Below are 26074 nucleotides of genomic sequence, written 5' to 3'. Positions count from 1 at the left end.
GATAAGTGTGTAATGTGCTCTAGGTTGGTTTTATTCTTTTGATTTAGTTGTCTTGTACTTTGTTCTTTGTTTTTTTTTTTTTCGGCGGAGAGAGTAAATCTTTTGATTACGTATCCTATAAAGTCAGCAGACACTTTGAATATTCTCTTGAGATCTATCAAAAAGCACACCTTTTAATATCGTCCTATTGGCAAGTCAAACCACTTGGTCACGTCTCATTCATTACATAGTCCTTCTCCACACTAGCCATGCAAAAGTTTTTCCCACTACTTCGGTCCTTGTATCTATGCTTTTGCTTTCTAACATATACGATTGCAATTGACACACCAGCTAAACCTAATGAATATGAACAAGCAATTACACAACTACATCAAATTGAGTCCACCTACCATAGACGATTTGTATACACTGCAGATAGCATAGAGAATAACCTTGTGATACCACCATACGATCCAATAACAAGACAGTACAAACAAAAGAAGCACAAATTACAGTCCCCGCCACAACAACTAATCGATAATGTAATCCCACTACTAGAGACAGCTGCATCAAATAGCAACCCAAAAGCCTTGATAACTTTGGGCGACTTGTATTTATTTGGCAATTATTCTTTACCCGCGGATTACCCAAAGGCCAAAACTTACTACGAAAGAGCCGTGGAAATATGGCCTGATGCCCATGCATATTTTATGTTGGGATTTATCCACTCAACAGGACTTTTCGGTGAATTCCCCATTGATGAAAAACGCGCCAATTTGTTCTACCAAATAGCAGCCGAGAATGGGGACATGTATGCATTACAAGTTATGGCGTATCGCAACTTGAAAGGAGTCGGAGTACAGTCGAATTGCGAGTTGGCATTACCGTATTTATCAAAGCTACTGAAGATGGGGTTCGAACGAGAGAAGACCCCTATTGTTGAAGTTGATTATAATATTAGGATTCCAGATTTTAATGGTGGTTTATATGGAGGAAAACTTAGCGAAATGGCGTCGTCTGTTGAAATACCATCACGAGTGTATGCCGAGTTAAGGGCGCAGATCGAAGAGCAAAGATTAGATGCCAATGACCACAAGTATGTTACTTATTATTATAATGGTCTTGAGTACTTGAAGGGAGACTATTTCAATGACAAAGATTATGCGAAAGCTTTTAGAGAGTTCCACAATTGTGTCAAACTAGGAGAGGAATATTACGGCTCAAGAGATTACGAAAATGTTGGCAGGATAGATCGAATATTTTTGAGTCTTTGCCAGGTGAATTTAGGACGCATGTATTTAGAAGGTTTGTATGTTGACAAGGATCCACAGATTGCACAACAAATTCTACAAACATCATTAAAAGTGAAGGTTTCATCAGAAGCTCTCAACCAGCTTGGGTATATTGCGGAACATGGACTTGTTGGAGAAGCAAATCAAACTAAAGCAATGGAATACTACGGTTGGGCAGCTAATCAGAAAAGTGGACCTGGGTCCAAAAATATGGCAAAGCTACTTATGAAGACAGATGGCGCAGACCCTGTTGAGTCAAGTGAAAGCCGAAGTTTGATCTACAAGCACATGAGGCAAGCTGCTTACTTTGGAGATACAGATGCATTGTATTATACTGGATCATTTTTAGAGTCGGGATTGGCACAATTGGTGGAACCTGAGGAGAAAGTAACGTGTCAGAGTATTGCTTTATACTATAGGGAATTTTTGAAAAGATATACCTCATTTTATGCTCCACATTTGAAATACGCTTTTGAAGAGCTTGCGAGTGGCAATTTTGAAAATGCCCTTGTGGGATACCTGCTTGCGGCAGAGCAAGGTTATGAGCATGCTCAAGTCTCGGCTGCCTATTTGTTATACCAAGTACAGCCTTTGTATTCGAGAGAAGAGACAAAAACATTTACTTCGGATAGGTTGAACTTGGCAGTACAATATCTTGACCGAGCTTCGAAGCAGGGTAATTTAGATGCAACAATCTTATTAGGAGATATATTCAAGGGTCAAGATGAAAGTGCACCAATTGAGCCAGATTATGAGCGGGCATTTAACTACTACAGAATCGCCGCTGACAGACATTCATCACACGGTGCTTTCAAGCTAGCGGAGATGTATGAGTATGGACTAGGGCCAGAAGATTTCACCATTGACTACTTCCTAGCCAAAAGATACTACGACCAAAGTTTGCAATACAAAGAAAAGAATGACATAGACCAAGCGCTATATTTAAAGCCCAAGTATAGCAGTGCTCATATACATTGGGCACTTTTACGGTTACGATTCAAGCATCTTTTCAGCTCGAATGGTGCAAACAATCGTATGGACGATCAATCTAATGGATGGTTTAGCACGTTGAAATCGTTGGGTACAAAGCCAGCTAGTGAAAAAAAAGCTCCAGAGCAAAGGGAATCAATTTCCAAAGCAGATGCACATCATTACGGCACTGATTATGAGACAGAGTTTGTGGAAAATTATGACATTGGTGACTACTTGGTAATCTCCTTGACATTTTTGTTTTTCCTTGTGTTTTTTGTCCAAAATATCATTCGACAAGTGAGACGTATGCGCAATGGCAATGAAGAAAGACGTGAGCCGCCGGAGGAAGCAAGAGATGGAGCACAATGGAATGGAAATCAATTCCATTTCAGAAGAGGTAATTTCGAATTTCATTTCTTTGCAATATAGGATTTTTATTTAGTGATGTCATCAACGATATTTTTAAGAATAGCATTGTTTTTACCAATACGAGTCTTTTGTGATCTCTTTTTAAGGGGGGAGCTGTTGACAGATTGTGGTAAATCGTAGATCTTATCAGCATCTACAGGAAGCAAATGGTACCAACCTTTCAGCTCCAAGAAATCAATAAAAGTTTTTGTAGTATCGTTTGTAGATAAAGTGGAACGTGACCCAAGAATCACCAATTTCGATTTCGCCCTAGTCACAGCCACATTTAGACGTCGCCATTCCTTTAAAAGATCACCGGCATGTTTCTCCTTGTTGGATCGTACTAAGGAAATAATTATACATTGCTTATCTCTACCCTGGTACTGGTCTGCTGTAAGTATTTCCAACTCTGTTCTCGATGACATGTTTCGTTTCAAAAGTTCAAGTTGAGACCGGTAGTAGGACATCACACCTATTTGAGACTCATCCACACCAGCAGTTACAAACGCCTTGACAATTTGCTGAACCAATGTTGCTTCTCTGGAGTTTCGCACTGCTTCTCCAAACACAGTCTCATATGCCGGGACGGTGTCATGATCGAAAAATAAAACTTTCCTATGCTTGTCGAAAACAAGATCCATCCATCGGTTTTCTTTTGGTACTTCAGGTAGAACAAACCTCGATACAGCTTCCGGGTATGGGATCTCCATACATTGATTGGCAATTGTTGGCGACCCGCACTTTAATTTGTTCTCGTATACCAAAATGTTTGAAACTTGCATAATATCTTCACACATTCTGTACTGTTCTGTCAACTCGCTCACTGCTTGTGGATGAGCTTCGGCAAGTATTTTAAACAAGGATCTTCCAAGCCCATGTCGAACTTCAGGGCTGGGGTGTTTGACCAAAGGAGGCAACTGATAATGATCCCCAACCAATATAAACTTCTTGGCAAGACTTATAGGTCCTAAATTGATGGGAACGGTGATTTGTGAGGCCTCATCAACAATGCAGTAGTCAAACTCCTGTCTCAAGTTGAAACATGAGTCGGTGATTCCCAAACAGGTGGTTGCCACAATATTTGGCATCTCGTATGTATCTCTATACTGGGTCCGAGATACAATGGGATCCATGTAATCTGGAATATACTTGTGTAGTGCTTTGTGAACCCGTAATGGATATCCAATTCTTAGAAACTTGAAATTTTCATCATCACCCATCTTTCCCACAATTTTTAATAGAATGTTATCAACAGCCGAGTTAGTATAAGATGTAAGCAAAACCGTTTTCCCTTCTTCAACAATTCTTCGAACCATTTCCACAATGATGGTACTTTTCCCGGTACCAGGCATACCAAGAATAAGTGCATAATTCTCTGCTGAAAACACTTTATTCAAGGCCATGGTTTGGCATTGATTGAATTGGGAGTCAAATGAATATGCTTCATTGTTGCTTGAAAATTTCGGCGGTTTCAAGTCTACTAGTAAATCACGAAGTTGAGCCAGTGAGTCAGGCAAAAATATTCTCAACACATTGTACCGAGCTAAACCCATACCATAAAACATTTCATCTTTATCAATGATAAACCTCTTGCTTCCTCTAGTTCGAGCTTGCTGTTGCCCATGGATTAAACTCTCCATAACTTGATTGTTTTTTTGATTAAAGTTTTCCATTTTCATGTCATGCGTCACTATTCTCCGCCTAGTGCTCAATGTGATTTTCTTAGGAGACATTGACTTGATTATACCCGTGGCGATGGCAAAATGCCCGTCTTCATCACTAATCAAAACTCGATCACTGATGGCAAGTTTTGAAGACAAAATATTGAACAGTGAATTGTCTTCATCTTTGGCAAAAGTGTACAAGAATTGTCTTGCTTGAGATTTGTCACCATGTGCACTGGCGATGTAAAACACCAGGCTCTGGTCCTCATTTGACTCAATGATTTTCAAATTGTGCAAGCTAGTACCTTGTTCTTCGCGCAATTGTTTGGGCAAGGTCCATAAATATTTCAAAGTCTTGCTCATGACCTCCTCTTCTTTTGAGATTAAAGTATCCCAAGTATTAAAATATTCCTTGTACTTTGGATTTGCTAAATGATGAGTGATTAATTCGTAATCGCCCTCGTCAATACCAGAGTCTTCCTTGGTTCCATTCTCGGACAAATAGTTGATTGTCATACATCCAGAAATCACTTCACATCTTTCACAACTTGAGCGTCGCAATAGATCAGGCAATGTTCGGCCAGACCGTAAGTGTTGAGAAACACGATTTCTCAAGTTGATCAATGATCGTAAGTCTGAAACACGTATTTGACATCTCTTGGTGACACCTTCTTTTGTATATACAAGAACGAAGGAGTCTATATCCATATCGTACCGGTCTTTGAAAAGTAGTGCATACAACGATGCTTGTGCACTGTGGCTAACGTGTTCACGTCCAGTTTTGATCTCCATTGGCAATAGATATTTCCCATTTATATCCTTCTTACGTAGACTCGCAATGATGGTTGCATCAATCATACCTTTCAATCCAAACACAGGAGACCTAATCTCTTCTTCTGTATCCAAAATGTCATCGACAGCGAATGCAATTTGATCTCGTTCCAGGCAATCATCAATCTTGGATCGCACACTAGGTTCCTTTTTATAGTAAGTTTCAAACCATTCTTGTAAATACGGTAGATGCTTTTCGACTTCCTCGTCAATATCTTCCATGCTCTTGTCAATGCTGCACAAGGTCAACAAGTACAGCTGTTTCAATTCATCAAACACTTCTCGCATAAAGTCGATATCCCATGTCTCCGCCACCATACACTCCTGAAATATATAATGCACCATTTCTCCAACAATGATGGGAATGGTTGAAGTTGCTGGGAACTTGTAGCGTGATACCAAAACTGTTTTTCGTGGACAGTATAGTTGTTGGGCAATCTTAGTAGCAGAGATCAAAACATCAGGGTTCAAGACAAGCAAGTTGTGTGTATCATCAATCAAGTTTGGATTTCCTTCATCGGTATTTATAACGTGTATTATATCATTGATCAGGAAATCGAGCTCACAGTATTCTCCCCTTAAAATAAGCCTGACAATTTGTTTATCAGCATTTGTGACTTCTAAAATAATCTGCTTCTTTCCGCTTGTTCCATATACTTGCTCTGTAAAATGGAGGATTTTAAATCTCCGCAAAATCGATCTTCCATAGCCGATATCAGTAAGCTCCTCTTCCTTCTCATTTGATTCACCTTTTTCTAGCAAAAGCTTTTCAAACTTTTCCATACCCTGTTTGAATGACTTAGTGAATATGGAGCTCTTAGTATCACCACCATTTAAAAGATTTAAAATCTCAGGATCTGTCTCATCTGAGAACGGATCTTCTGAAATATCTGCCTTTGGTGAGGATCCCAACTCTTCAGATTTAAAGTACTGTTTGCTTTTAGACGGCGATGAGTCAACTTTTCTATCCTCCTTTGGTGACGCTTGATGTCCCTCTTGTTGTGACAATATTTTCAAAATCTCGTCATCTTCTGAAAAGGGGTCATTTGATTGTAAAGTTTCATCATAGACCTTACCTGTAGGCGACAGTTTAATGTTTATAACCCTTGGACTTTCATCTTTGGAGTCATCACTGGCTAGTTTACTAATCCAACTACTCAATGTTCCTTGCACCAATCCAGAACACTGGCTCTTGCTTGCACTTTCAACGCCCGTTGATTTTGTTCTTTGTAGTGCAGATGTACCTACGGATTCAGATTTAAATCGGGTAGCCTTGTTGCTCAAATCTGATCGCGTCTTTGATAATTTAGGTGAAAGTGAAGAGACATTGTAGAAATCTGCTCCATACTTTGATAACACTTCGGTAGTGCCCCCTACTGACTCCGTTTTTATATTCTTTACATTCCTCAAAGGGGATGATGAGTAGCTGACTCCTTGCTTTATACCATTCACTTTCTTTTCATCACGATGGTTTGAATCAGGACTTTCTCGCCAACGAACTCCATCAAAACTATCATCAGAATTATCGGTGGCAATTTGCACTTCCACGTGCTTTTTAACTTTACGTTTAGGACTGTAATCAGGGACGTGTGTGTGATTGTTGGCTTCTATAACAGGCTGAACTTGAGATCGTAGTGTGTTTGTATCTATTGGCTTAATCACTGGAGCTTGGTTGTCAGCATCTGCTGTTAGTTTATTGACTGGTTTGAAAAAGTACGATTGCTTTTTCGGCCTTTTTAGAGGCTTTATGGATTCTGTATCGTTCGAGTTGGGATTCATATTAGCATTACTTGGTTTATGTTGGTCTTCATAGTTGTTGGATCGTGTCATGAATCCAGATGAAACTGGTAATGAATTTTGTTTTGATTTGCAGACGAGTCGCGCGTATCATCACAGCAAACGAATTCTTGGTTTGCACCCAATACTGTACTTTAATTTACAGGAAGCGATGCCTTTGGACACCTTATAAAAAGTAGATATAAGTATAGGAGCTTAAACATGTTAAGCTGGTGGTTTGAGAGCTTGTCAGGGATCGCATTTGTCAACTATTGCTAGTCTACAGTACAAGCAGGTAGGTACTAGGTATATAGAGGTCCAAGAGGAAGGAAAGTAGAACTGATCGAGTAGGAAAGCTTCTGAAGAGCAGCAGTATTCTTGGCTTGTTTCAAACGAGGCAATCAATTTCACTGAATGCCGAAATGGGAGCAATTTGAATGGCTCACAACCTCCGTAGAAGGCTAGCAAGCTTAGAGAAAAGAAAAAGACTAATTTGCATATACCTTATCCCTCTTTCAATTAAAGCCTGTCGACATAGAAGAAATGGTATAGCACCTGTGGTTATTCCTATCCCCCTAGCTCTGTTATCCATCGTTTAGTTACACAAACGCAAGCCATAATCCACACAGAAAAAATTTCTCTCTTTTTCTCTCTTTCTTCTCATCTCAAAAATTTTTCAATCGTACTACTTGAAGTTAATAACTCCACTTCAAAACCATTAGAAGTGTTTATCTCAACACATACATTACACTTTCTATTATAAATGGCTTACATTTTAACAGAAACATCCGCAGGTTATGCGCTTTTGAAAGCCTCCGACAAGAAGATTCATAAATCGTCTTCTTTGATTGAAGACTTGAACTCGTTGGAAAAAGTTGCTGATCAATTCAAAGTCCATCGTTTTGAAAAATTCCAAAGTGCAGCTAATGCCTTGGAAGAGGCTAATGCAATTATGGAAGGAAAAGTTTCCGATAGTTTAAAGAAGTTATTAGAAGATGCCAAATCGGACAAGAAATCCACCTTGATAGTATCAGAAACAAAGTTGGGTAACACCATCAATAAATTGGGATTAAACTTTCAAGTTGTATCGGATGCAGCTTCATTAGATTTACACAGAGCAATCAAGCAATTTTTACCAGAATTATTACCAGGATTGGATAACTCAGCCCTTAACCAAATGTCATTGGGTTTAGCACACTCTATTGGTCGTCACAAGCTCAAGTTCTCAGCAGACAAGGTTGATACTATGATTATACAAGCCATTGCATTATTGGATGATTTGGATAAGGAGTTGAATACATATGCCATGAGATGTAAAGAATGGTATGGATGGCATTTCCCAGAATTGGCCAAAATTGTTACTGACTCTGTTGCATTTGCCAGAATTATTTTGACCATGGGTGTAAGGTCCAATGCTGCTGAAACCGAATTGTCAGAAATATTACCAGAAGAAGTTGAAGAACAAGTTAAAACTGCTGCCGAAGTTTCCATGGGTACTGAAATTACTGAAGATGATTTGGAAAACATTAAAGCTTTAGCTGAACAAATTGTCGACTTTGCTGCATACAGAGAACAATTATCAAACTATTTAAGTTCGAGGATGAGAGCCATTGCTCCAAATTTGACAGCAATGGTTGGAGAATTAGTTGGTGCTAGATTGATTGCCCACGCTGGTTCCTTAACTTCTTTAGCAAAAGCCCCAGCTTCTACTGTACAAATTTTGGGAGCAGAAAAGGCATTGTTCAGAGCTTTAAAGACTAAACACGACACACCAAAGTATGGTATAATATACCATGCATCATTGGTTGGTCAAGCCAGTGGTAAAAATAAAGGAAGAATCGCCAGAGTGTTGGCAGCTAAAGCCGCTATTTCGTTAAGGTACGACTGCTTCGATGAAGAAAGAGATGACTCTGAGGATTTTGGTTTGGAAAATAGAGCCAAGGTTGAAGGAAGATTAAGTCAATTAGAAGGAAGGGATATGAGAACTACTTCAAAGGTTAGTAGACAACAACCAAAAATTGATATTACTGAAGCTAGAGCATATAACGCTGATGCCGATGCTCCTGCAGCTGCTGACCAAGATTCTGATGATGAATCGGATACCGAAGAAGTTGATGAAAAAGTGGAGGTAAAGGAAAAGAAATCCAAGAAGGATAAGAAGGATAAGAAAGACAAGAAGGAAAAGAAGGAAAAGAAAGAAAAGAAGGACAAGAAAGAAAAGAAGGAGAAGAAGGATAAAAAGAGAAAGAGAGAAGAGGATGGAGAAGAGAAATCATCTAAAAAGGAAAAGAAATCAAAGAAATCTAAAAAGGATTAAATAGATGCAAATTTGTACATTAATATCAAGCTAAACAGGGAAAATCCCCATTACTGTAGTATATATACCTAGTCTAATTCTTCATCACGTAGCTCAGATTCAACGTGCTGGTCACTCGAACTCTCTTGGTTTTGAGTTTCATGCCTGTCAGTATTTCTAGTTTCTTCCCTCAGAGTCGTCTCTTGCCTCTGAGTTCCAGCTGGCTGTTCTGATTGAGATTGATTGTTATTACTTTGCCTGTTATTATTTGTCACTTCCACCCCGTTAACAAATATAGTTCCATTCCCATCACCTTGTGTAAACCTTTCAAAAGTGCTTAGTATACCATTGCGAAGTGCTTCAGGAAACATATTTGCGAAATTCGGACGGTCGTTGGGCCTTGGAGGTTGTTGACCGGGGGTACCATTTGGTCTATTATTCGTATCGCCAGTAGTACCTGCATTGCCTGCATTGCCTACTGGATCGCTACCCTGACGACCAGGTTGCTGTGAATCTTGTCCACGTGTCCTTGACCCACCTCCTGTAAAGCCGCCGATCATGTTATTAAAATTAAAGGTCGGTGGCCACACGTCCCTGTTGATAGGATCAAAACTATCGGGGCTTTGAGCTCCATCGTTATCTCCAGCACCAGTAGTATTACGGGTAAAAGTGGTGTGAGTAGGTTCAACTTGTGTGATGGTTGCCGTTTCCATGCCATTTCTTGCAAGTATATTTTGCGCAGCATCTGGGGTTAATATATTTGGACGACTCTCATTGAATCTCAGCGAAAGATCTCTCAAAGAGGAATCACGATGCACAGGGGTATAAGTAAAACAATCACGATCATCTTCTGGACCAACAGCTCTCAATCGAGCAAGCAATTTCCTCACGTCGCTGATAATGTTTTTTATTTTATCTGCAGGTACACTTTGCTGATATGCTCTTCTTTCAGTCAAGGCAATGGCTGAACTCAATCTTTGTACAAATTGGGGCAAGATTGTTTTCATTCTCAAGTCCCTATATTCATCAACAATAGGACCGCTTGTGCGGAGATGATTAGGCAACAATTCTCCCACGGCTGATTTCAAGGCTAGATCATAACATTCTAAAGCAAGCAACCCATTTCCCATATACAAATGACAATAGCCCAACTGGGTCCATGCTGGAGTGAATGCACTGTCCAAGAAAATGGCGGCATTCAAATCATCTATAGCTTCTGGAACACAATTGAGACCGATAAATGCAATGGCTCTGTTGGTGTAGATTTGTGGTACATCAGCATCCGTAACAGGGGTAGCTAATAGCAACGCCTCAGTGTAAACCTTTATTGCTTGTGCATAACTTTGAAACGACATCAAATTATTACCCTTTTCTCGTAGCTGATTGAGCAAGGTTTCATTTGGTTCACTTACTTCTTGCAAGCCGGATGCAAGGATATTCAACGCAGAAACAAATTTCGATCGGAAAGCTTGGATAAAATCTTGATATGGAACTTGTTCCACATTGAATTGATGGAAAACTTGAAGCACAGAATCAATCCACATGTCACTACTACGTGGAAATGTTTCTTTAAAATTTATAACATGATGTATTGCATATAGGAGCAAATCCTTTGAAATTCCTTCGCCACTTATTTGAAATTTTGGGTCCTCCTTTAGTACTTGCAAAAGTAATGCATGTAACTTTGTTTGAATGTGTTTGCTGGATCCCACCAGTGTTGGAAAGGAAGACTCTTCTTTCACCACGTTAATCAACTCAATAGTGGATAATTTTGGGAACTCAATCTTGCCTGGATGTTGGCTACTCAATACGCGCTCAATAATTGATATGGTGGAATTATTATGATACTCATCCGAATTGGTAACAATAGAATCCTGTTCCTTATCCTTCACCAAGACTTTTCTCATGGCCACATCCGTCAAGAAGTTTAAACCCGATTGGAAACTTAGTTTGTCATCTTCATCTACTCCATCAAACATGAATTTTCCCGCTTTAACATCGTCTAAGATTTGTCTAAAATGCACGATGAACGCTTGACTCAAGAAGTAGTCAAACGCAAAGTGGTTTATATCATTGAAATTTGTATATTCTGTCATGATCAGATCTGATCTTCAAAAGGTTGTGATCCTCCCCCTCTGTCTAATTTTCCGCTTCTTTTTTTTTTTTCTTCTTCTTTTCAAACTTCGACATGTGCACGTGAATAATTGAAAAAAATAAAAATAATTGTGTCTTACTTGTCCCTCTTACTTTTTATCTATAAAAGTATCTAAACCCTATAATCCTTTTGACGTACAGCAGCAGCAGCAGCACGAGCAAAGCTGTTAGCCAGATTGGTGGACAGTGGTGAACGGACCGATGACAGAGTGGACACTTTGCGTTTTGTTTCCTTTTTGGTCTTTTTGGTACTACCTTTTTTACTCTTGATCTCACTCTTCTTAACTGTTGTTCCATTAGTAGCTTTGCTCACTGGTGCGGAGACACCATTGTCAGCTTTAGGCTCATCAGGCGAAGCTGATGATGTTTCTCTTGCAATCAATAGACAATCAATCCATCCATGACCTTTGCCAATGGAAGCCTCGTTTCCAGACTTGTCTACAATCTTGATAACTTCCAGCTCGGCATCCTTGCTGACAATTTGCTGAAGGAAATACAACTCCCCGTTTTCCTTAACCACCTCAATGATCAAGTACCCTGAATGGTTGTCGGTCAATTGCTCCTCGTCGTCATTTTCAAACTCATAATCATACATCAAGTAGTCTCCACCATTATTTGCTTTCAAATCAACTAGCATCACCTCTAAAGTGGAATCAACGAGAAAGATTCTAGCCATATTGGTGACAAACGTTAAAACAATTTTGGACCCATTCCGTAAGTGAGATTTATGCTCTGTGACAATCTTTTCCAATACCTCATCGTCTAGAGTGTCATATTTCAACGATGACTTTCGAAGCAGCATTCTTTTCAAAAGATCCATTTTTAGAATCTTTTCGTTAGGTGCAAGCAAACTTGACACTTCGTGTAGCTTTAGTATAGTTTGCTTTTGGGAAAGTTTACGGACTGGTTTCGCCTTCTCTTTTGAGGAACTTGTTTTCAGTGATGCAAAAGATTTTGCGCCCGTCAGTTTTGCAAATGCAGCTGCTGCAGCTGCAGCATCGGGCGAATTTTTATGAGACTCAGGAACATAAGGAGTGATACCCTCTGTAACACGTGGGCTGTTTGATGTTTGATTGCCTGGCTTAATTTTAGGTGATTGCGATGGTACTGGAGTAGTTGGGGCAGGTCTAGCCATGTTTTGGAAAGCTGTGTTTGCGCGAATATTTGCTTTCCCTCCGGGTTGAGGTTTAGCCTGCGGTGGTTGACTTTGTGGCGGTTGACTTTGCGGAGGACGAGGTGCATATTGACCAGGTTGTTGTTGTTGTTGATGTTGCTGTGGCGGTGGTGGCTGTTGTGGTGGTGGCTGCTGTGGCGCTGGTGGCTGTTGCTGTGGTGGCATGACAACTGCAGGGCGAAGGTTATTGGAAGGCGGTGTAAAAACAGGTTGATTAACTGGCTGAAGGGGAGGTGCTGTGTTCTGAGCCTCACGTCTTTTAGGTGGCAGCACGTTTGGTAGAAATTGACTAGTCAGCTCCACAATGCCATTTGAAGATGTGTTTTTGCGTATAGCTGTTGGAGGCTTGAATGATTTCTTGGCGCCAATTGTAGGTAAAAATCCAAGATCAGATGCGTTAATTTGGGATTGTAATTGTTGATAAGAGTTGGATTTGTTCATCTCTCTGTTGGCGCCATTTTTGAGTCTTGGAATCACCAGCTGAGACAAGCTGTCGGTACCAAAGAAGCTTTCAAGTTTTGGCACTTTTCTCTGCCATATATATATTGGATCGTTCCAATCAACATCTTTGAACCATGGGAAAGCCATAAGATCAGGAATAGAAGGCCTAGCGGAGGGATTTGTTACCAATATGCGTTCGATTATTTCCGTAACTTCTTTAGGAATTGGTTTAGGTGATTTGTAAGCATAGTCGAGGTCAATAATCTTCTGAAACGTTAAATACTCCGTACTGCCTTTGAATGGCGGTGCACCATTAAAGAATTGGTAAAGAATGCATCCCATGGCCCAAATATCAGACTCGAAGCCGCAAATATTGTCCTTTAATAGTTCTGGGGATACATATTCTGCAGTTCCAACAAAAGAGCCAAACCTCTCCTTCGACACTTGCCCTGGATTCTCCGCCTCTGAGTTAAAAGATCTATAGTCTATCTTTTCCCCATCCTCGTCATTCTCTCCTAGTAGTTTGGCAGCTCCGAAATCGGTAATCTTCAAGTTAAAGTCATGTCCAACCAAGATATTTTCCGGTTTGAGATCTCTATGTATAACTCCTTTCAGATGAATAAATTTCACAGCGTCAATAATCTGGCACATGTAAAACTTCGATACAGGTTCAGACAAAGAACCCAACTTTCTTATGATCGATAAAAGCTCTCCATACTCGGCGAAATCCAAAACAAAAAATAAGCTTGACTCATCTTGGAAAGTGTAATACAATTGTACTATGCCAGGATGCTGGTGACCCAATCTGTGAAGTGTGGTTTTCTCAATATTGACGTATTTTATTTTACCTTCCTTTACAATGTGCCTCTTTGACAATACTTTAATGGCAAATGTTTTCTTCAGTTGCTTGTCCATTGCTGAATACACAGTAGAATACGATCCTTCTCCAATCATTGATCCAAACTGGTAATCACGGGCCGACTTCTTTTTTGGATTTAGTACTTGCGATTGTGGCATTGTGGGTGGTTGTTTTATAACCGTGGGATTCGAGTTCAGTATATGCGACTGCGATAATTGTTTTGCCAAGTGGTTTGGCAAGTCGTTGTTGAGTGTAGATGGTATAGACGATTGACTCGACTGAGGTGGTACATTCTGTCTATAGGACATATCTCAAGCATCGATAAGAGAGTTGAATTGGCCAGGCTGTTTGCACTGTTCGATTTGTGTTGATCTGTTTTGGATTTTTTTTTTTTTGCTTCTTTTCTGTTTTTCTTCTCATACGTTTTTCAGATTAGCTCATTTGAAAGGAGTACTCTAGCAGGATAGAGGAGCACGCTTGACATTCACGACCAGGAGGATAGCACAACCAAGTCATCTATTTTGTTGAATATAAATTTGCCATCATGAAACCTACATCCAGGGTACTACGATATGGGCGGCTATTTAACCGCCCTCAGACATCATTTGTGAGATCTCTTACAACCACTAGAATGCATCGCCAAGCACCAGTTAAAACGAACTTGACAAAGATCTTTGATGATCAGGAATATTTCGACACTTTCAACCATAACTCCTCATACAAGCTACCGTTTTCGTTCAAAAAGTCGGAGTCAGGGTTGTTCAAAAATGAGTTGTTGAAAAATCCACTGGGGTTGGTAGATTTCTCGAAACAATCTTTGGCAGATGCCAAAGCTTTAGTCCAGGAAATGCTTAATAACAAAACCGAGCAAGGAAAATTAGACTACATCAAGAAACTAGATCAGTTGTCTGATATTCTTTGTCGAGTCATTGATGTTGCCGAATTTATCAGAATTGTACATCCTAGTTCCAAATGGATCAATGCGGCCCAAAAAACCCACGAAATCCTATTTGAGTACATGAATCAACTCAACACCAATGTTGAATTGTATACAACTTTGGTTGATGTGCTTAACGACTCGCTGGTTACACTGCAGTTGACCGAGGAGGAGATAAAAGTTGGTGAATACTTGAAACAAGACTTTGAACGGTCAGGTATTCATATGGATCCTGATACAAGAAATAACTTTGTTGCTATAACACAGGAAATTTCCTTACTTGGTTCTCATTTTAACAACGAGATCAATACGTTGGACTCGTACTGGTGTCCTATTACAGTTGGAGATTTTGAGGGTATAGAGGATCCGCTGATCAAAAAAGAGATTCTTCTGCTTCAATCTAAATATAATGGTAAACGTGTTGAAAATGAGTGCTATGTCCCTTTATTTGCACGCATTCCATACGCCATATTGACAAAGTGCAAGTCGAGCGAGTTGAGACGAAAAGTGTGGTTGGCATTGCACAATGCATCGACTGAGCTGATCAACATACTTGATAGAATAGTATCGTACCGTGCATTATTGTCACAAATGTTGGGGTATAAATCATATGCTCATTATCAACTAGAACACAAGATGGCAAAGTCTCCAGAGAATGTTATGGCGTTTTTGAAGAACATCCAACAGTCATTGGGCAATTCTTCCGTATTGAGCGAGTTGAAGCTTTTGAGTGAGTTTAAAGATGAGAAAGTGGAGTACAAGGACGACGCATCGTTAATAGATAGCATTAAGCCATGGGATCGTGATTTTTTGGTGTCAAGAATGCAAGAGCATAAGCAGCAGGATATTTCTTTACAGACAAAGATTTCTGAATATTTTTCGGTTGGGACTGTTATTGCCGGATTGAGCAAATTGTTTGAGAGCTTGTACAATGTTTCTTTTGTCTCTGAGGCGACTACCCAAGGAGAGGTTTGGGAAAAGAGCCAGGTCAGAAAATTGAAGGTTATTGACAATAGGAGCAACCAAACTTTGGGGTATTTGTATCTTGACTTTTGGTCACAAAAGGTTATGCCATCTCATTTCACCATTACTTGCCTGCGAAGAATACATTCATGGGAAAACGAATCTGACTACAAGAAGAAAGTTCAGCTTGATGGTGATTACCAGCTTCCTGTGGTATCTTTAGTTTGCAACTTTAGGAACAATTTTGGAAAAGGTCCTACCTTGCTCTCACTTGATCAAGTTGATACCATTTTCCATGAAATGGGGCATGCCATGCACTCGATGATTGGAAGAACCGAATTGCATAACTTATCAGGTACTAGATGTGCCACTGATTTTGTTGAAATACCATCAGTTTTGATGGAATCGTTTAGTAAAGATTTGCGAGTTTTGGCAAAAGTGGGGAAGCATTATCAAACTGGTGAGCCTATTCCTCAGAGTTTACTACAACAAGCACATCAGGATAAAAACACGCTCCTGGCTTGCGAAACTTTCATGCAAAGCAAAATGGCTACATTGGATCAAAAATTGCACAATGCTGAGATAGTTGAAAAGTTAGCCACTGGGATGAATGAGATCAATTCGACTGAAATCTATCACTCCGTGGAGCTGGAGCTTAAGGTACTTGCCGATAAGTGGTCAACATGGCATGGTAAATTCCCACATTTATTCTCTTATGGTGCTGTGTATTATCTGTACTTGCTTGATCGAGCAATTGCGGAGAAACTTTGGAGAGGGTTGTTTGAGGAAGATCCTTGGAGTCAAGAAGCAGGATCTAAATACAGAGATTGTATTTTAAAATGGGGTGGAACTAAAGACCCTTGGCTTTGTCTTGCTGACGCATTGGGTGTCGAGGAGTTGAAAGAAGGAAATTCCAATGCCATGGAGTTAATAGGCAGGGATTCCAATTTGTAAATAGTTGTGTATATAGGCCTTTCAGTATACTTTCACCGGTAGAATTTACACTTGGAAGTGATTGATCGAGACGAGACACTCACGAATGTACCCAATTATCATAACCTGCAAGTTGCGAAAACAACTATAATGAGAAGAAGGCTTAGTGTCCGCATAGGTGAAAAAGTAGAATATGTCAGCTCCGGTCGCCTTCACGAGTACAATCATATATCGCGCCTGCTCCCATCCTATCGTGGCGACTTCGGCGATGCACTATTATACACCTTAACTTAGCTATAAGGTTGTTGTCAAGAGTTTCCCCGAGGCTTATAAGGAACTGCTTATCTCAAATGCAGGCCTCTACTAAGTCTGCACGGCATATCAAACAAAGTTCATCTTTATATGCAGCACAAAACTAAAAGGGTTTTTTTTTTTTCTGTCAAAATGCCTTTTAAGAAAAAAAGAAATTTTTTTTTCGTTTCTTTTTTCTTTTTCACTTAAGCGCTGCTATTCAAATAAAAAATGCCTTTTTTTTTTTCAAAATGCCTTGTTTCTTTATTTAGTTTTGAGTTTCTATTATCTTACCCCAATCACAATCTTTGATTACATGTTTTGAAAAAAAAAAAAACAATGCACAGCCAAAGAAGAGGAGATAAGCCCTTGGTGAAAAAGCCGCTTTTTGTACTCGTATGATTTTACATACCCAACAAAGATTAATAGCCAAAGGTCAGTCGAAAATGCCTCATTCTATTGACGATAGGCTTTTGCAACAAATTAGTAAACTATCTAAAGCAAATCTACTGCCTATGGCGTCGCTTAAGCCCACCTCGTAGCTTAGAATATTACACTTCAAACACTCAAACAACGTCGTCTTACATAGCGAGAGGGTTCGTGAGTCATACGAGCCCTAAGTTACGGGACACTGTCCTCCTAGCAAGAGCTTTGCTGTCTTATCTTTATTAAAGATTTGTAGGGTTATCAAAACACGTCTTGAGACCTCGCTTGTTATCTCTCCCGTGACCTCATACATCACACCGTATCCAAAGTTTCCTTGAAATTCAGCGGGTTGAACAGACAGAGGATGATCTCAGCAATTGCATTATTTGACTCCGACTAAAAGGGTCTATGCTAACCCCACACATAGTAGACCATACCCTGAGACTTCTGTGGTGTTCTGCCCCACTTGCAGTCAATCGGAGAGGAAGTGAGGAGGAGGATAAACACTTACCTGACGAAAAAGAGGGGTGGGTTACGTTGCAGCTTTAATCCTGTATATTACGTATTTAACATTTCTTTTTGTTTCTTTGAATTTCACTTTGTGTCATCATCATCAATTTTTTTTTTTTTTGCTCTTTTCTCTTTTTCTCTTTCTCTTTCTCTTTCCCAACTGGCGTTTTTTTGCAATTTGAGATGATCTTTGCAGTTCCGATAACGTTTGTGTACACTTTGTACATCAAGTCAGCAGTTTGTTTCTAAGATTGTAAATGATTACTTTTTCTTTTTTTTTCTTTACCTTCTTCTTCTTTTCACTATACTCCATAATCCACTTTTATTTCATTTTAGTATAAATCATTTGCAATCTGCTGAATTTGCCAGTTCAAAAACTCCGATTCGACATTATTGTGCGTTTATTCTTTATTGTCATTTGCACTCATTTCAAATCACTTAGTATTCTACAATGGCAGCCACCCCTATTGAAAAACTAACACCCCTGGCTCTGGCGGTACCTAAGGAGGCAGAATACAACGACTCAGTTGAATCGCCATACTACGAGGTTGCCGATGAAAACAGATCAAAGTTCACAAGATTCACAGACTCCTTCAGGCGAAAGCAAGTCGATGAGTCAGAGAAAGGCGAGGTTGGTCGACAGTTGTCCAAAGCCATCAGTCCACGTCATTTGATACTTATGGCCCTTGTTACTGGTATTGGTACCGGTCTTTTGGTTGGTTCTGGACAGGTCTTGCATAAATCCGGACCATTGTTTCTCGTGATTGGTTTCGCTATCGTTGGATCGTACTTGTACCCAACTTTGCAAGCCGCAGGTGAGTTGGCGGTTAATTATTCCGATTTATCTGGTGGTTACAACAACTACCCTCGCAGGTTTATTGATGAGTCAATCGCATTTGCAGTCACGTGGAATTATTGTATTCAGTGGTTGTCGGTTATTGCAATTGAATTGGTGACTGCTGCAATGACTATTAGTTATTGGAACACCACTGTCAATGCTGATGTTTGGGTTACAATTTTTTTTGTGCTTATTGTGACGATTAACTTTATTGGTGCTTCTGGATACGGTGAAGCCGAGTTTATTATTGGATCTTGCAAGATTATGATGATTGTTGGGTTTATCATCATGGGTATAGTTGTCAATGTTGGTGGAGGACCGGAACACGAGTTTATCGGTGGTAGATATTGGCACAACCCCGGTTACTATACAAACTTTAAAGGGTTGTGTTCAGTGTTTGTTACTGGTAGTTTTGCGTTTGGTCAGACAGAATTTGTCGCTTTAAGTGCTAGTGAGCAGTCCAAACCTAGGAAAGCTATTCCTATTGCAACAAAGTTGGTTGCTTATCGTATTGTGGTTGTTATGCTTGGTAGTTTAACCATTGTTGGTTTGCTTGTTCCATATACTTCTGACAGATTAATGGGATCGGCCGGTAGTGGTTCACATGCGTCACCTTATGTGTTGGCTGCTGCATTGCATGGAGTCAAGGCTGTTCCCTCTATCATCAATGCCGTCATTCTCATGTCAGTCACTTCAGTTGCATCGTCAGCGTTGTATTCGTCTTCTAGAACATTACAGTCATTATCCGAGCAAGGTTTTGCTCCAAGTTGGTTCAACTACATTGACAGAAGGGGTAGACCATTGCGTGCTTTGGTATTTTGTACTTTTATTGGATTGTTTTCATACATTGCAGCATATAAGAAGCAGGAAACTGTGTTTGATTGGTTACTTGCTATCTCCGGTTTGTCACAAATCTTTACTTGGGGTTCAATTTGTATTTCGCATGTCCGGTTTAGAGCTGCTTTGAAATATAATAATATTTCCACAGACAGTTTGGGGTATGTTGCTAATACCGGTGTCATTGGATCGTATTATGCCATAGTTTGGTATTGCTTGGTTTTGATTGCCCAATTTTGGATCGCCTTGTATCCAAAGGAAGACAACGGTGATGGTAAACCGGATGTTACTTCGTTTTTCCAAAATTATCTTGGTGTTATCGTGTTGCTTTTCTTTTACATTTGCCACAAGTTATGGACACGTAATTGGAGATTGTATGTTCCCATCAAGGATATCGATATCAATTTAGATAGAACGATATTTGACCAGGAATTGTTGGCTATCGAGAAGGAAGAGGAGAAAGAGAGATGGAGAAGAGCTCCATTTTATAAAAAGATTGTACAATTGCTATTCTTTTAAGTTACAGAGGGGTGGCGTGTGTCTATCTTTATAGTTATGATTATGATGTTTGTATAATATACATATAAAATGGGTTCTTGGTAACTGACTTGTACATTTTGTAGAATGGATCGAATTGGCGCAAAAAAAAACGCAGGTAAAAAAAAATCTGACATAAGGTGAAGAAAAGGTCAACCGCAGATGCTTCGCCAACTTGGACCGCGGCGGCTCCTATTACGCTACTCCAGCTCTTCTGCCAAAAATTCATCAATACTTCTCCGAGCCCAATTGGATTTAAATGACATTGTACAGCGATCTCAAGAGTATAAAGAATCCATCACCAGGCGTCAGCTACCAAAGAGCTTGATTGAAAATGTCGATTTCATTGTTCAAAATCGGCCAATCCAGTCAGAGAAATATTCTGCTCTCAATGCTATGAAGAGAGAAAGGGCAGAATTGGCAGAGAAGCTACAAAAGAAGAACGATGTTCAGTCAAATTTGTCTTTGATTAAAGCCCAATTGAGCGACTTAAAACCGTTAATAAAGTCGTTGGAAAAGGAGCTGAAAGAGCTACAAGAGAAAATATATAGCAAGGCAGAAGCACTACCCAATTTGCTTGATCACAAAGTCCCGGAAAGTGAGACTGAAGAAGAGTTGGTGCAATACATTAACACATCTTCTGAAGAAGTTGCCAACTTGGTCCCTGACTCAGGTAGAGACCACAAAACGATAGGTGAAAAGTTTGGTCTATTTGACTTTTCCACAGCATCAAAGATATCTGGCCCATCATGGTACTATTTATTAGGCGATGGAGCTTTACTTGAGCAAGCTTTGGTACAATATGCATTATTTAAAGCACGTCAACATGACTACAAAATGGCTATTCCACCATCAATAGTGAAGTCTGAAATTGTGCATGCATGTGGATTCAAACCCAACGATCAAAATGATGAAAAACAAATCTACCAAATCGAAGATGAACCAAGATCATTGACAGGTACCGCTGAAATTCCTTTGGGGGCACTTCATTCATCAACCATTTTCCCATCAGGAACAAAATTCCCCATTAAGTATGCAGGTGTTTCGAGGTCGTATCGTGCCGAGGCGGGTGCTAGTGGGAAAGACACTAAAGGATTGTATAGAGTTCACGAGTTTACCAAAGTTGAACTTTTTCATTTTACAACACTAAGCAAAGCTAAAAATGAGCTTGAGGGTATAAAGGACTTCCAACTTGAAATAATTGAGGAGCTAGGTTTGAAAGCTCGCTTGTTAAACATGCCAACATCAGATTTGGGCTCACCTGCTATGAAAAAGTATGACATTGAAGCTTGGATGCCGGGGAGGGGTTCTTGGGGAGAATTGACTAGTTGTTCAAACTGTGGAGATTACCAATCGAGAAGACTTGGTATCCGCTTCAACGGAGATGAAAGCAAAATCGCGCATGTGGCAACCTTGAATGGAACGTGTATGGCAGTACCAAGAGTCATTGTTGCATTGATTGAACAAAATTACGATAAAGAGAGAGGAGTTATACGAATTCCAAAAGTGTTGGTGCCATTTATGGATGGAAAAGACGTAATAACTATAAACGAGTAGTGTATGTAAAACCTTGTATATATTAATCTTCATCTGAATTATTTACAAATCCCACTGGAGTACTCACTATTCGTTTACTATTCTGGGTAAAACTATTCTCGTCAATTAGTTTTAAGTTGCCCTTGTGGAATCGTTTCAAGTTTTGCATCCTCGACAGATCGGGCACGTACTGAGTTTGAGATTTTTCAGACAACTCCTTGAATTGTTGCAGAAGAAGCTTATATTGATCATATTTTTGAGTATACTTTTCCACAAGAGATTCGTAATTGGTCTCAAGAGCTTGTATTTTCTTTTCCAATTCAGCGACTCTTGACTCTTGGGAAGATATTAGTTGGGATGCGGTGTCTTTATTCCGCTGATCGTGTAGGTACTGTTCAATGGCTGACAATTTTGCAAGTATTTGACCATTGGCGGATTGAATTTCCTGAAGTTTACCAACGGGATGCAACTCTCGACTAAGATCTTGCTTCCACTCTTTGTTCATCTTTATCAACTCATCTATCCTCTCCAAAATTATAGAAGTGTCCATCTCTTTAATGGACTCTGATAAATGGTCAAATTGCTCCTGTAGAATTTGTTTACTCAACCGATCATCTTTCAAAGACTTGGCAAGATCTTCCAATTCCCCTTTCAAGTCCCCATTGCTTCCCTCTTTCTCCTCAGAAATCAGCCTCATTGCATCCCTAATCCTACCAATATCATCATCTCCCAAAGAAATATTCATCCTCTTCAATTCATCTAGCTCTTTAATAATCAAGCTCATATCAGACTTTGTTGCATTTCCTTCCGTTATAACCTCATTAGAATACTCCACTATATTCTTCAAAAGTTTATTCAAATGCTCGTTGTTGTTTTTCAGTCGCGAATAAAGCTGCTCCAAGTCAACATTGGTCTGACTAGTTGATGTTTCTATCCGATGCAATTGCTGTTGTAGCTCATTATGGGACTCGTGAATTAGCTCAAAATGCTTGTCTAAGTTAGCAGTTCCATGAGGGGGAGTGTATGTCATTTGTGTTGAGTTCAAGCTATTGACAATGTCTCTAGCATGGGTTACCATCTTTCTTTCTTTCTTGATCTGACCCTTCCTCCTCTGACGCGGCAGTCTCTACTTTTTGTTTACATTTTTTTTTAACAAAAAACTTTTATTTTGTGTAAACTTTCTAAAAACCAAATTTACTCTGCAATGCTGAGCTATAGAATGACTTCTTTTGCTCATCATATCCTTCTTGGAAGGTCTGACTAGCACTATTTGCATAGTCATTGAAAGTTTCCTCAGCAGTTTGTAAACCATTTTGTACAGACCTCATGAATCCCTGAGTCCCGAATCCTCCCGTTCCTTGACCGGCTCTTCTAACAGGTTCGTCATAAGCCTTGTCTCTTGGTTTTGCATTGTAACCGCCATAGTTTGCTTGTGGGTTGGCTTCAGGGCTGATATTGTGAGCCAACATTGATTCTTCATTCTTTGGTTCCCTTCTACGTGGACCAGCAATTAACATGGTCAAGTCTTCAACGGAAATGTAACTGATTTGTCCTCTAGCCCACAGCATGGTACTAGCTGAAGGTCTTGGAGGGATAATGGCATTGGGGTTAAACAACTTATCAGTTTCTGGCTCCTCCTTTGACTTGTTCTTTTCACAAGCTGAGATGTAGACAGACTCTGTGTCTGAAGTTCTAACAAAAATTTCACCTGAGGGCAACAAGTCGGAATCAAGGGCAGTTCCTGATTCCAATGCTTGCTGCACCATACGGTACGTCTCTTTTGGTAACTTGATATCGGCAATATCGTGCAACGATGGCAAACTTAACAACTTGATATGTCCAGTTCTCACAAGTATAGCTAACACGACTCCTTGATCTTTATAATGCAACAAATTTGCCTTTAAACACACATCATCAACCACTTTGTGAGCTAATTTTGTTTTTGGTGCTGTGAGTACTCTAATGTCTCTATCAGACACGGTTATAATGTACCCAGGTACAGGTGTACCTTTGGCCAATTGATTAAATCTCTTTTCGTCAGCAACTGTTGGTGACCCATACTGTGCATCAATTGGAATCAATTGCAGGAGTTTTGATGCCTCCGCATCACCACCATCAGCTGTTCTATAGTTTAGATGTGCAGTTTTATCTGCAAACTCAACTTGGAATCCTCCGTTACCCATGGGTGTGATTTTGTAGAAAATCAAATTACCTCCACAATTGGTTCCCACATTCAATACAAGGGATGAATATCCATCCATTCCATATTCCATAATTGAAAACTCGAGAACTGTTGGGTAGCAGTTTCCAGTGACTGAGGCTAAATTCTCCTTCACACTGGCGAGATTGAAAATGACGGCAGGACCTCTTGAGATATCACAAACAACCAACCTTCCGGATTTATAACCAACGGCTGCAAATCCAGAATCACTCATCTTGAGTACAGATATTTGCTCTGATGGATCAAGTCTCAACAAGTACAATGGCAAGAATGAGGCTGAAGTTGCGACTGAACCCGATATTCTACCGGTAATATCAACAAGCAGAGCACTGCCATTTTGGTGTTGGATGGGGCAATCACTGTAATCCTTTGTGGCACTGATTCCAGCATTTCTCACATTTGGCGTTTTGCCAAACCTGCAAACTACAACCTCTCCAGAGGCTAATCCAACAAGGAGCTGACGTGTTTGGAAAGAGCATGATACTTTGATCACTTTAAGATTTGCTGGATTGTGGTAATCATACAAAGTAGGCCTCAATGCCACCTGAACGATACCTTCACCACCCAGCTGTTCACCTTTGGTAATGTCAATGAATCGCACTAATCCATTTTCGTGACCAGTTATCATAATATTTCTAAACCCATCGTTATATCCAAGGGGTCTAGACGTTTTTGCCAATGGCACAGGTACACCACCGTAAAGCATTGGCTTCACTTTCGAGCTCACACCTTGGGATGCTCTGCTGGACATGATGCTATACCAGTCAACACGAATAATAGATTGGACATCGCAATAGCACAATGGTGGAACCATCAATGATAGGGATGTGGGAAGGATTGTGTTGCCCAAATCTCCACTGCCTTGACCACCAGCTTTATCTGAAAATGACACCACGTATAGTCTACCCAAGTTTGAAACAAGTAGCAAAAACGAAGGATTATGGCCATCGTGGAAGTAAGGTGAGCCAGTTTCAGTAACCGGTTGAATTTTGGTTATAACTTCCGTCACAACTCCATCAACGTCACTTTCGTTTAGATAAAAGTTTATTGGGATCTTGCGTTGACCACCTTGAGGATTGGAGTAGAATAGTCCTTGCTTTTCATGCGAAGTCATGGAATATTTCAAAGTGTATCCAAAGTCCAACACTGATATAGTGTTTGTGGCTTCTGGATCACCTCCACTAACTAACAACCTCGTTTCCTCTGGATCTTCTCCACAAATCCACTTAACCTGTTCGATGGGGTTGAAGGTTGGAGGAACTTCCAAGTATGCTCCTGGTTTGTGAAGTTGTGTTTCATACAACGTTCTAGCTTCTAAGAGGACTCCTCCTTCTATGTCCCAAAACACAATAGTGTTGTCGTTGTGGACTGTCACTGCATGTAAACCATTGGGATGGAAATGAGCCTCTTTAATCATTGGTGTGACAGTCTTCAGAGACCCAAACAATTTCTTCTTACCGCCGGTAGCTATGTGATTTGAATATTGGAACCCTTTGTGATCTTTCTGTAATGTATAAGTCAATGTGCTCTTAATTTGGCCCGTAACTAAGGAGTACACAATGGCACATTGATTATAAGCAACCAATAAAGTTCCAATATCACGCGGGTGCCATTCGATTGAAACAACTGGAGACATCTTTTCCTTTGGTAACACCTTTTTCTGTAAATTATCAATACGGAATTGTGTCAAGTTCAATCTGTCAACGTCGTAGAATATTAAACTTCCATTTGCAAGTCCGAAAATGGCCCAGTCCAACGATGGATCAGTTTCAGCAGCTGTGACTGTTCCAGGGAAGGAAAATGTACCGATAATCTTTTTCGAATGTAAAGAAAGTACTGTAAGACCAGAGCCTGGAGATGAGCATAGCAAGTAAACACCTTTAACAAATCGAAGTGATACAATGGGATGTTTGATATTGAATTCAAAAACAACTTCGACATTAATTTGACCAAACACTCGGACGTCGTTGTCTTTAGTGGATATTGCAAGCAACGACTGAACTGGGTCATAGGCGATTGCTGTGATGGAATCCTTTGGTACACCAATTTGGTTAATAACTTGCACATCAATCTTCTTTGCATTGATTTCTTCAGGAGATAAGTTCCTAGCTCCTTTAGTTTTCAATGTATTTGATATGGAGTTTAGTGATAATGGTGCTTTCCTTGACTTTAGTTTGGAGAACATGGTGATGTGTTTGA

At 39.9% G+C, this 26074-nt stretch overlaps 9 protein-coding genes across 9 annotated transcripts; 4 read left to right on the top strand and 5 right to left on the bottom strand. All coding sequences in view use genetic code 12, as the record gives it.

The window, feature by feature from the left end:
• Nucleotides 1-248: 248 nt before the first annotated feature.
• On the top strand, nucleotides 249-2672 carry I9W82_001541 (ubiquitin ligase complex subunit; the record flags this gene model as incomplete). Its single annotated transcript, XM_067690298.1, has 1 exon — nucleotides 249-2672. The coding sequence occupies one exon, from the start codon at nucleotides 249-251 to the stop codon at nucleotides 2670-2672; it is 2424 nt and encodes an 807-aa protein (XP_067548777.1).
• A 5-nt stretch (nucleotides 2673-2677) lies between these two features.
• DNA2 (bifunctional ATP-dependent DNA helicase/ssDNA endodeoxyribonuclease) lies at nucleotides 2678-6976 on the bottom strand (the record flags this gene model as incomplete). The annotated part of the gene is made up of 1 exon (XM_067690297.1): nucleotides 2678-6976. The coding sequence occupies one exon, from the start codon at nucleotides 6974-6976 to the stop codon at nucleotides 2678-2680; it is 4299 nt and encodes a 1432-aa protein (XP_067548776.1).
• A 709-nt stretch (nucleotides 6977-7685) lies between these two features.
• On the top strand, nucleotides 7686-9239 carry NOP5 (RNA-processing protein; the record flags this gene model as incomplete). Its single annotated transcript, XM_067690295.1, has 1 exon — nucleotides 7686-9239. The coding sequence occupies one exon, from the start codon at nucleotides 7686-7688 to the stop codon at nucleotides 9237-9239; it is 1554 nt and encodes a 517-aa protein (XP_067548775.1).
• A 68-nt stretch (nucleotides 9240-9307) lies between these two features.
• I9W82_001538 (tetratricopeptide repeat protein) lies at nucleotides 9308-11314 on the bottom strand (the record flags this gene model as incomplete). The annotated part of the gene is made up of 1 exon (XM_067690294.1): nucleotides 9308-11314. One exon carries the CDS (start codon nucleotides 11312-11314, stop codon nucleotides 9308-9310), a length of 2007 nt encoding a protein of 668 aa, XP_067548774.1.
• A 170-nt stretch (nucleotides 11315-11484) lies between these two features.
• Nucleotides 11485-14154, bottom strand: PKH3 (protein kinase; the record flags this gene model as incomplete). The annotated part of the gene is made up of 1 exon (XM_067690293.1): nucleotides 11485-14154. One exon carries the CDS (start codon nucleotides 14152-14154, stop codon nucleotides 11485-11487), a length of 2670 nt encoding a protein of 889 aa, XP_067548773.1.
• A 323-nt stretch (nucleotides 14155-14477) lies between these two features.
• On the top strand, nucleotides 14478-16700 carry I9W82_001536 (metalloendopeptidase; the record flags this gene model as incomplete). Its single annotated transcript, XM_067690292.1, has 1 exon — nucleotides 14478-16700. The coding sequence occupies one exon, from the start codon at nucleotides 14478-14480 to the stop codon at nucleotides 16698-16700; it is 2223 nt and encodes a 740-aa protein (XP_067548772.1).
• A 1657-nt stretch (nucleotides 16701-18357) lies between these two features.
• Nucleotides 18358-21675, top strand: I9W82_001535 (AGP1; the record flags this gene model as incomplete). The annotated part of the gene is made up of 2 exons (XM_067690291.1): nucleotides 18358-20015; nucleotides 20328-21675. The coding sequence occupies 2 exons, from the start codon at nucleotides 18358-18360 to the stop codon at nucleotides 21673-21675; spliced, it is 3006 nt and encodes a 1001-aa protein (XP_067548771.1).
• Nucleotides 21676-21697: 22 nt separating this feature from the next.
• On the bottom strand, nucleotides 21698-22684 carry I9W82_001534 (uncharacterized protein; the record flags this gene model as incomplete). The annotated part of the gene is made up of 1 exon (XM_067690290.1): nucleotides 21698-22684. The coding sequence occupies one exon, from the start codon at nucleotides 22682-22684 to the stop codon at nucleotides 21698-21700; it is 987 nt and encodes a 328-aa protein (XP_067548770.1).
• A 151-nt stretch (nucleotides 22685-22835) lies between these two features.
• SRO77 (putative Rab GTPase-binding protein) lies at nucleotides 22836-26060 on the bottom strand (the record flags this gene model as incomplete). Its single annotated transcript, XM_067690289.1, has 1 exon — nucleotides 22836-26060. One exon carries the CDS (start codon nucleotides 26058-26060, stop codon nucleotides 22836-22838), a length of 3225 nt encoding a protein of 1074 aa, XP_067548769.1.
• Nucleotides 26061-26074: the final 14 nt, after the last annotated feature.

Source organism: Candida metapsilosis (genome assembly GCF_017655625.1).
Source record: "Candida metapsilosis strain BP57 chromosome Unknown scaffold2, whole genome shotgun sequence".
NCBI lineage: Eukaryota > Fungi > Ascomycota > Pichiomycetes > Serinales > Debaryomycetaceae > Lodderomyces > Lodderomyces metapsilosis.
This window is presented reverse-complemented; position numbering and strand designations above follow the sequence as displayed.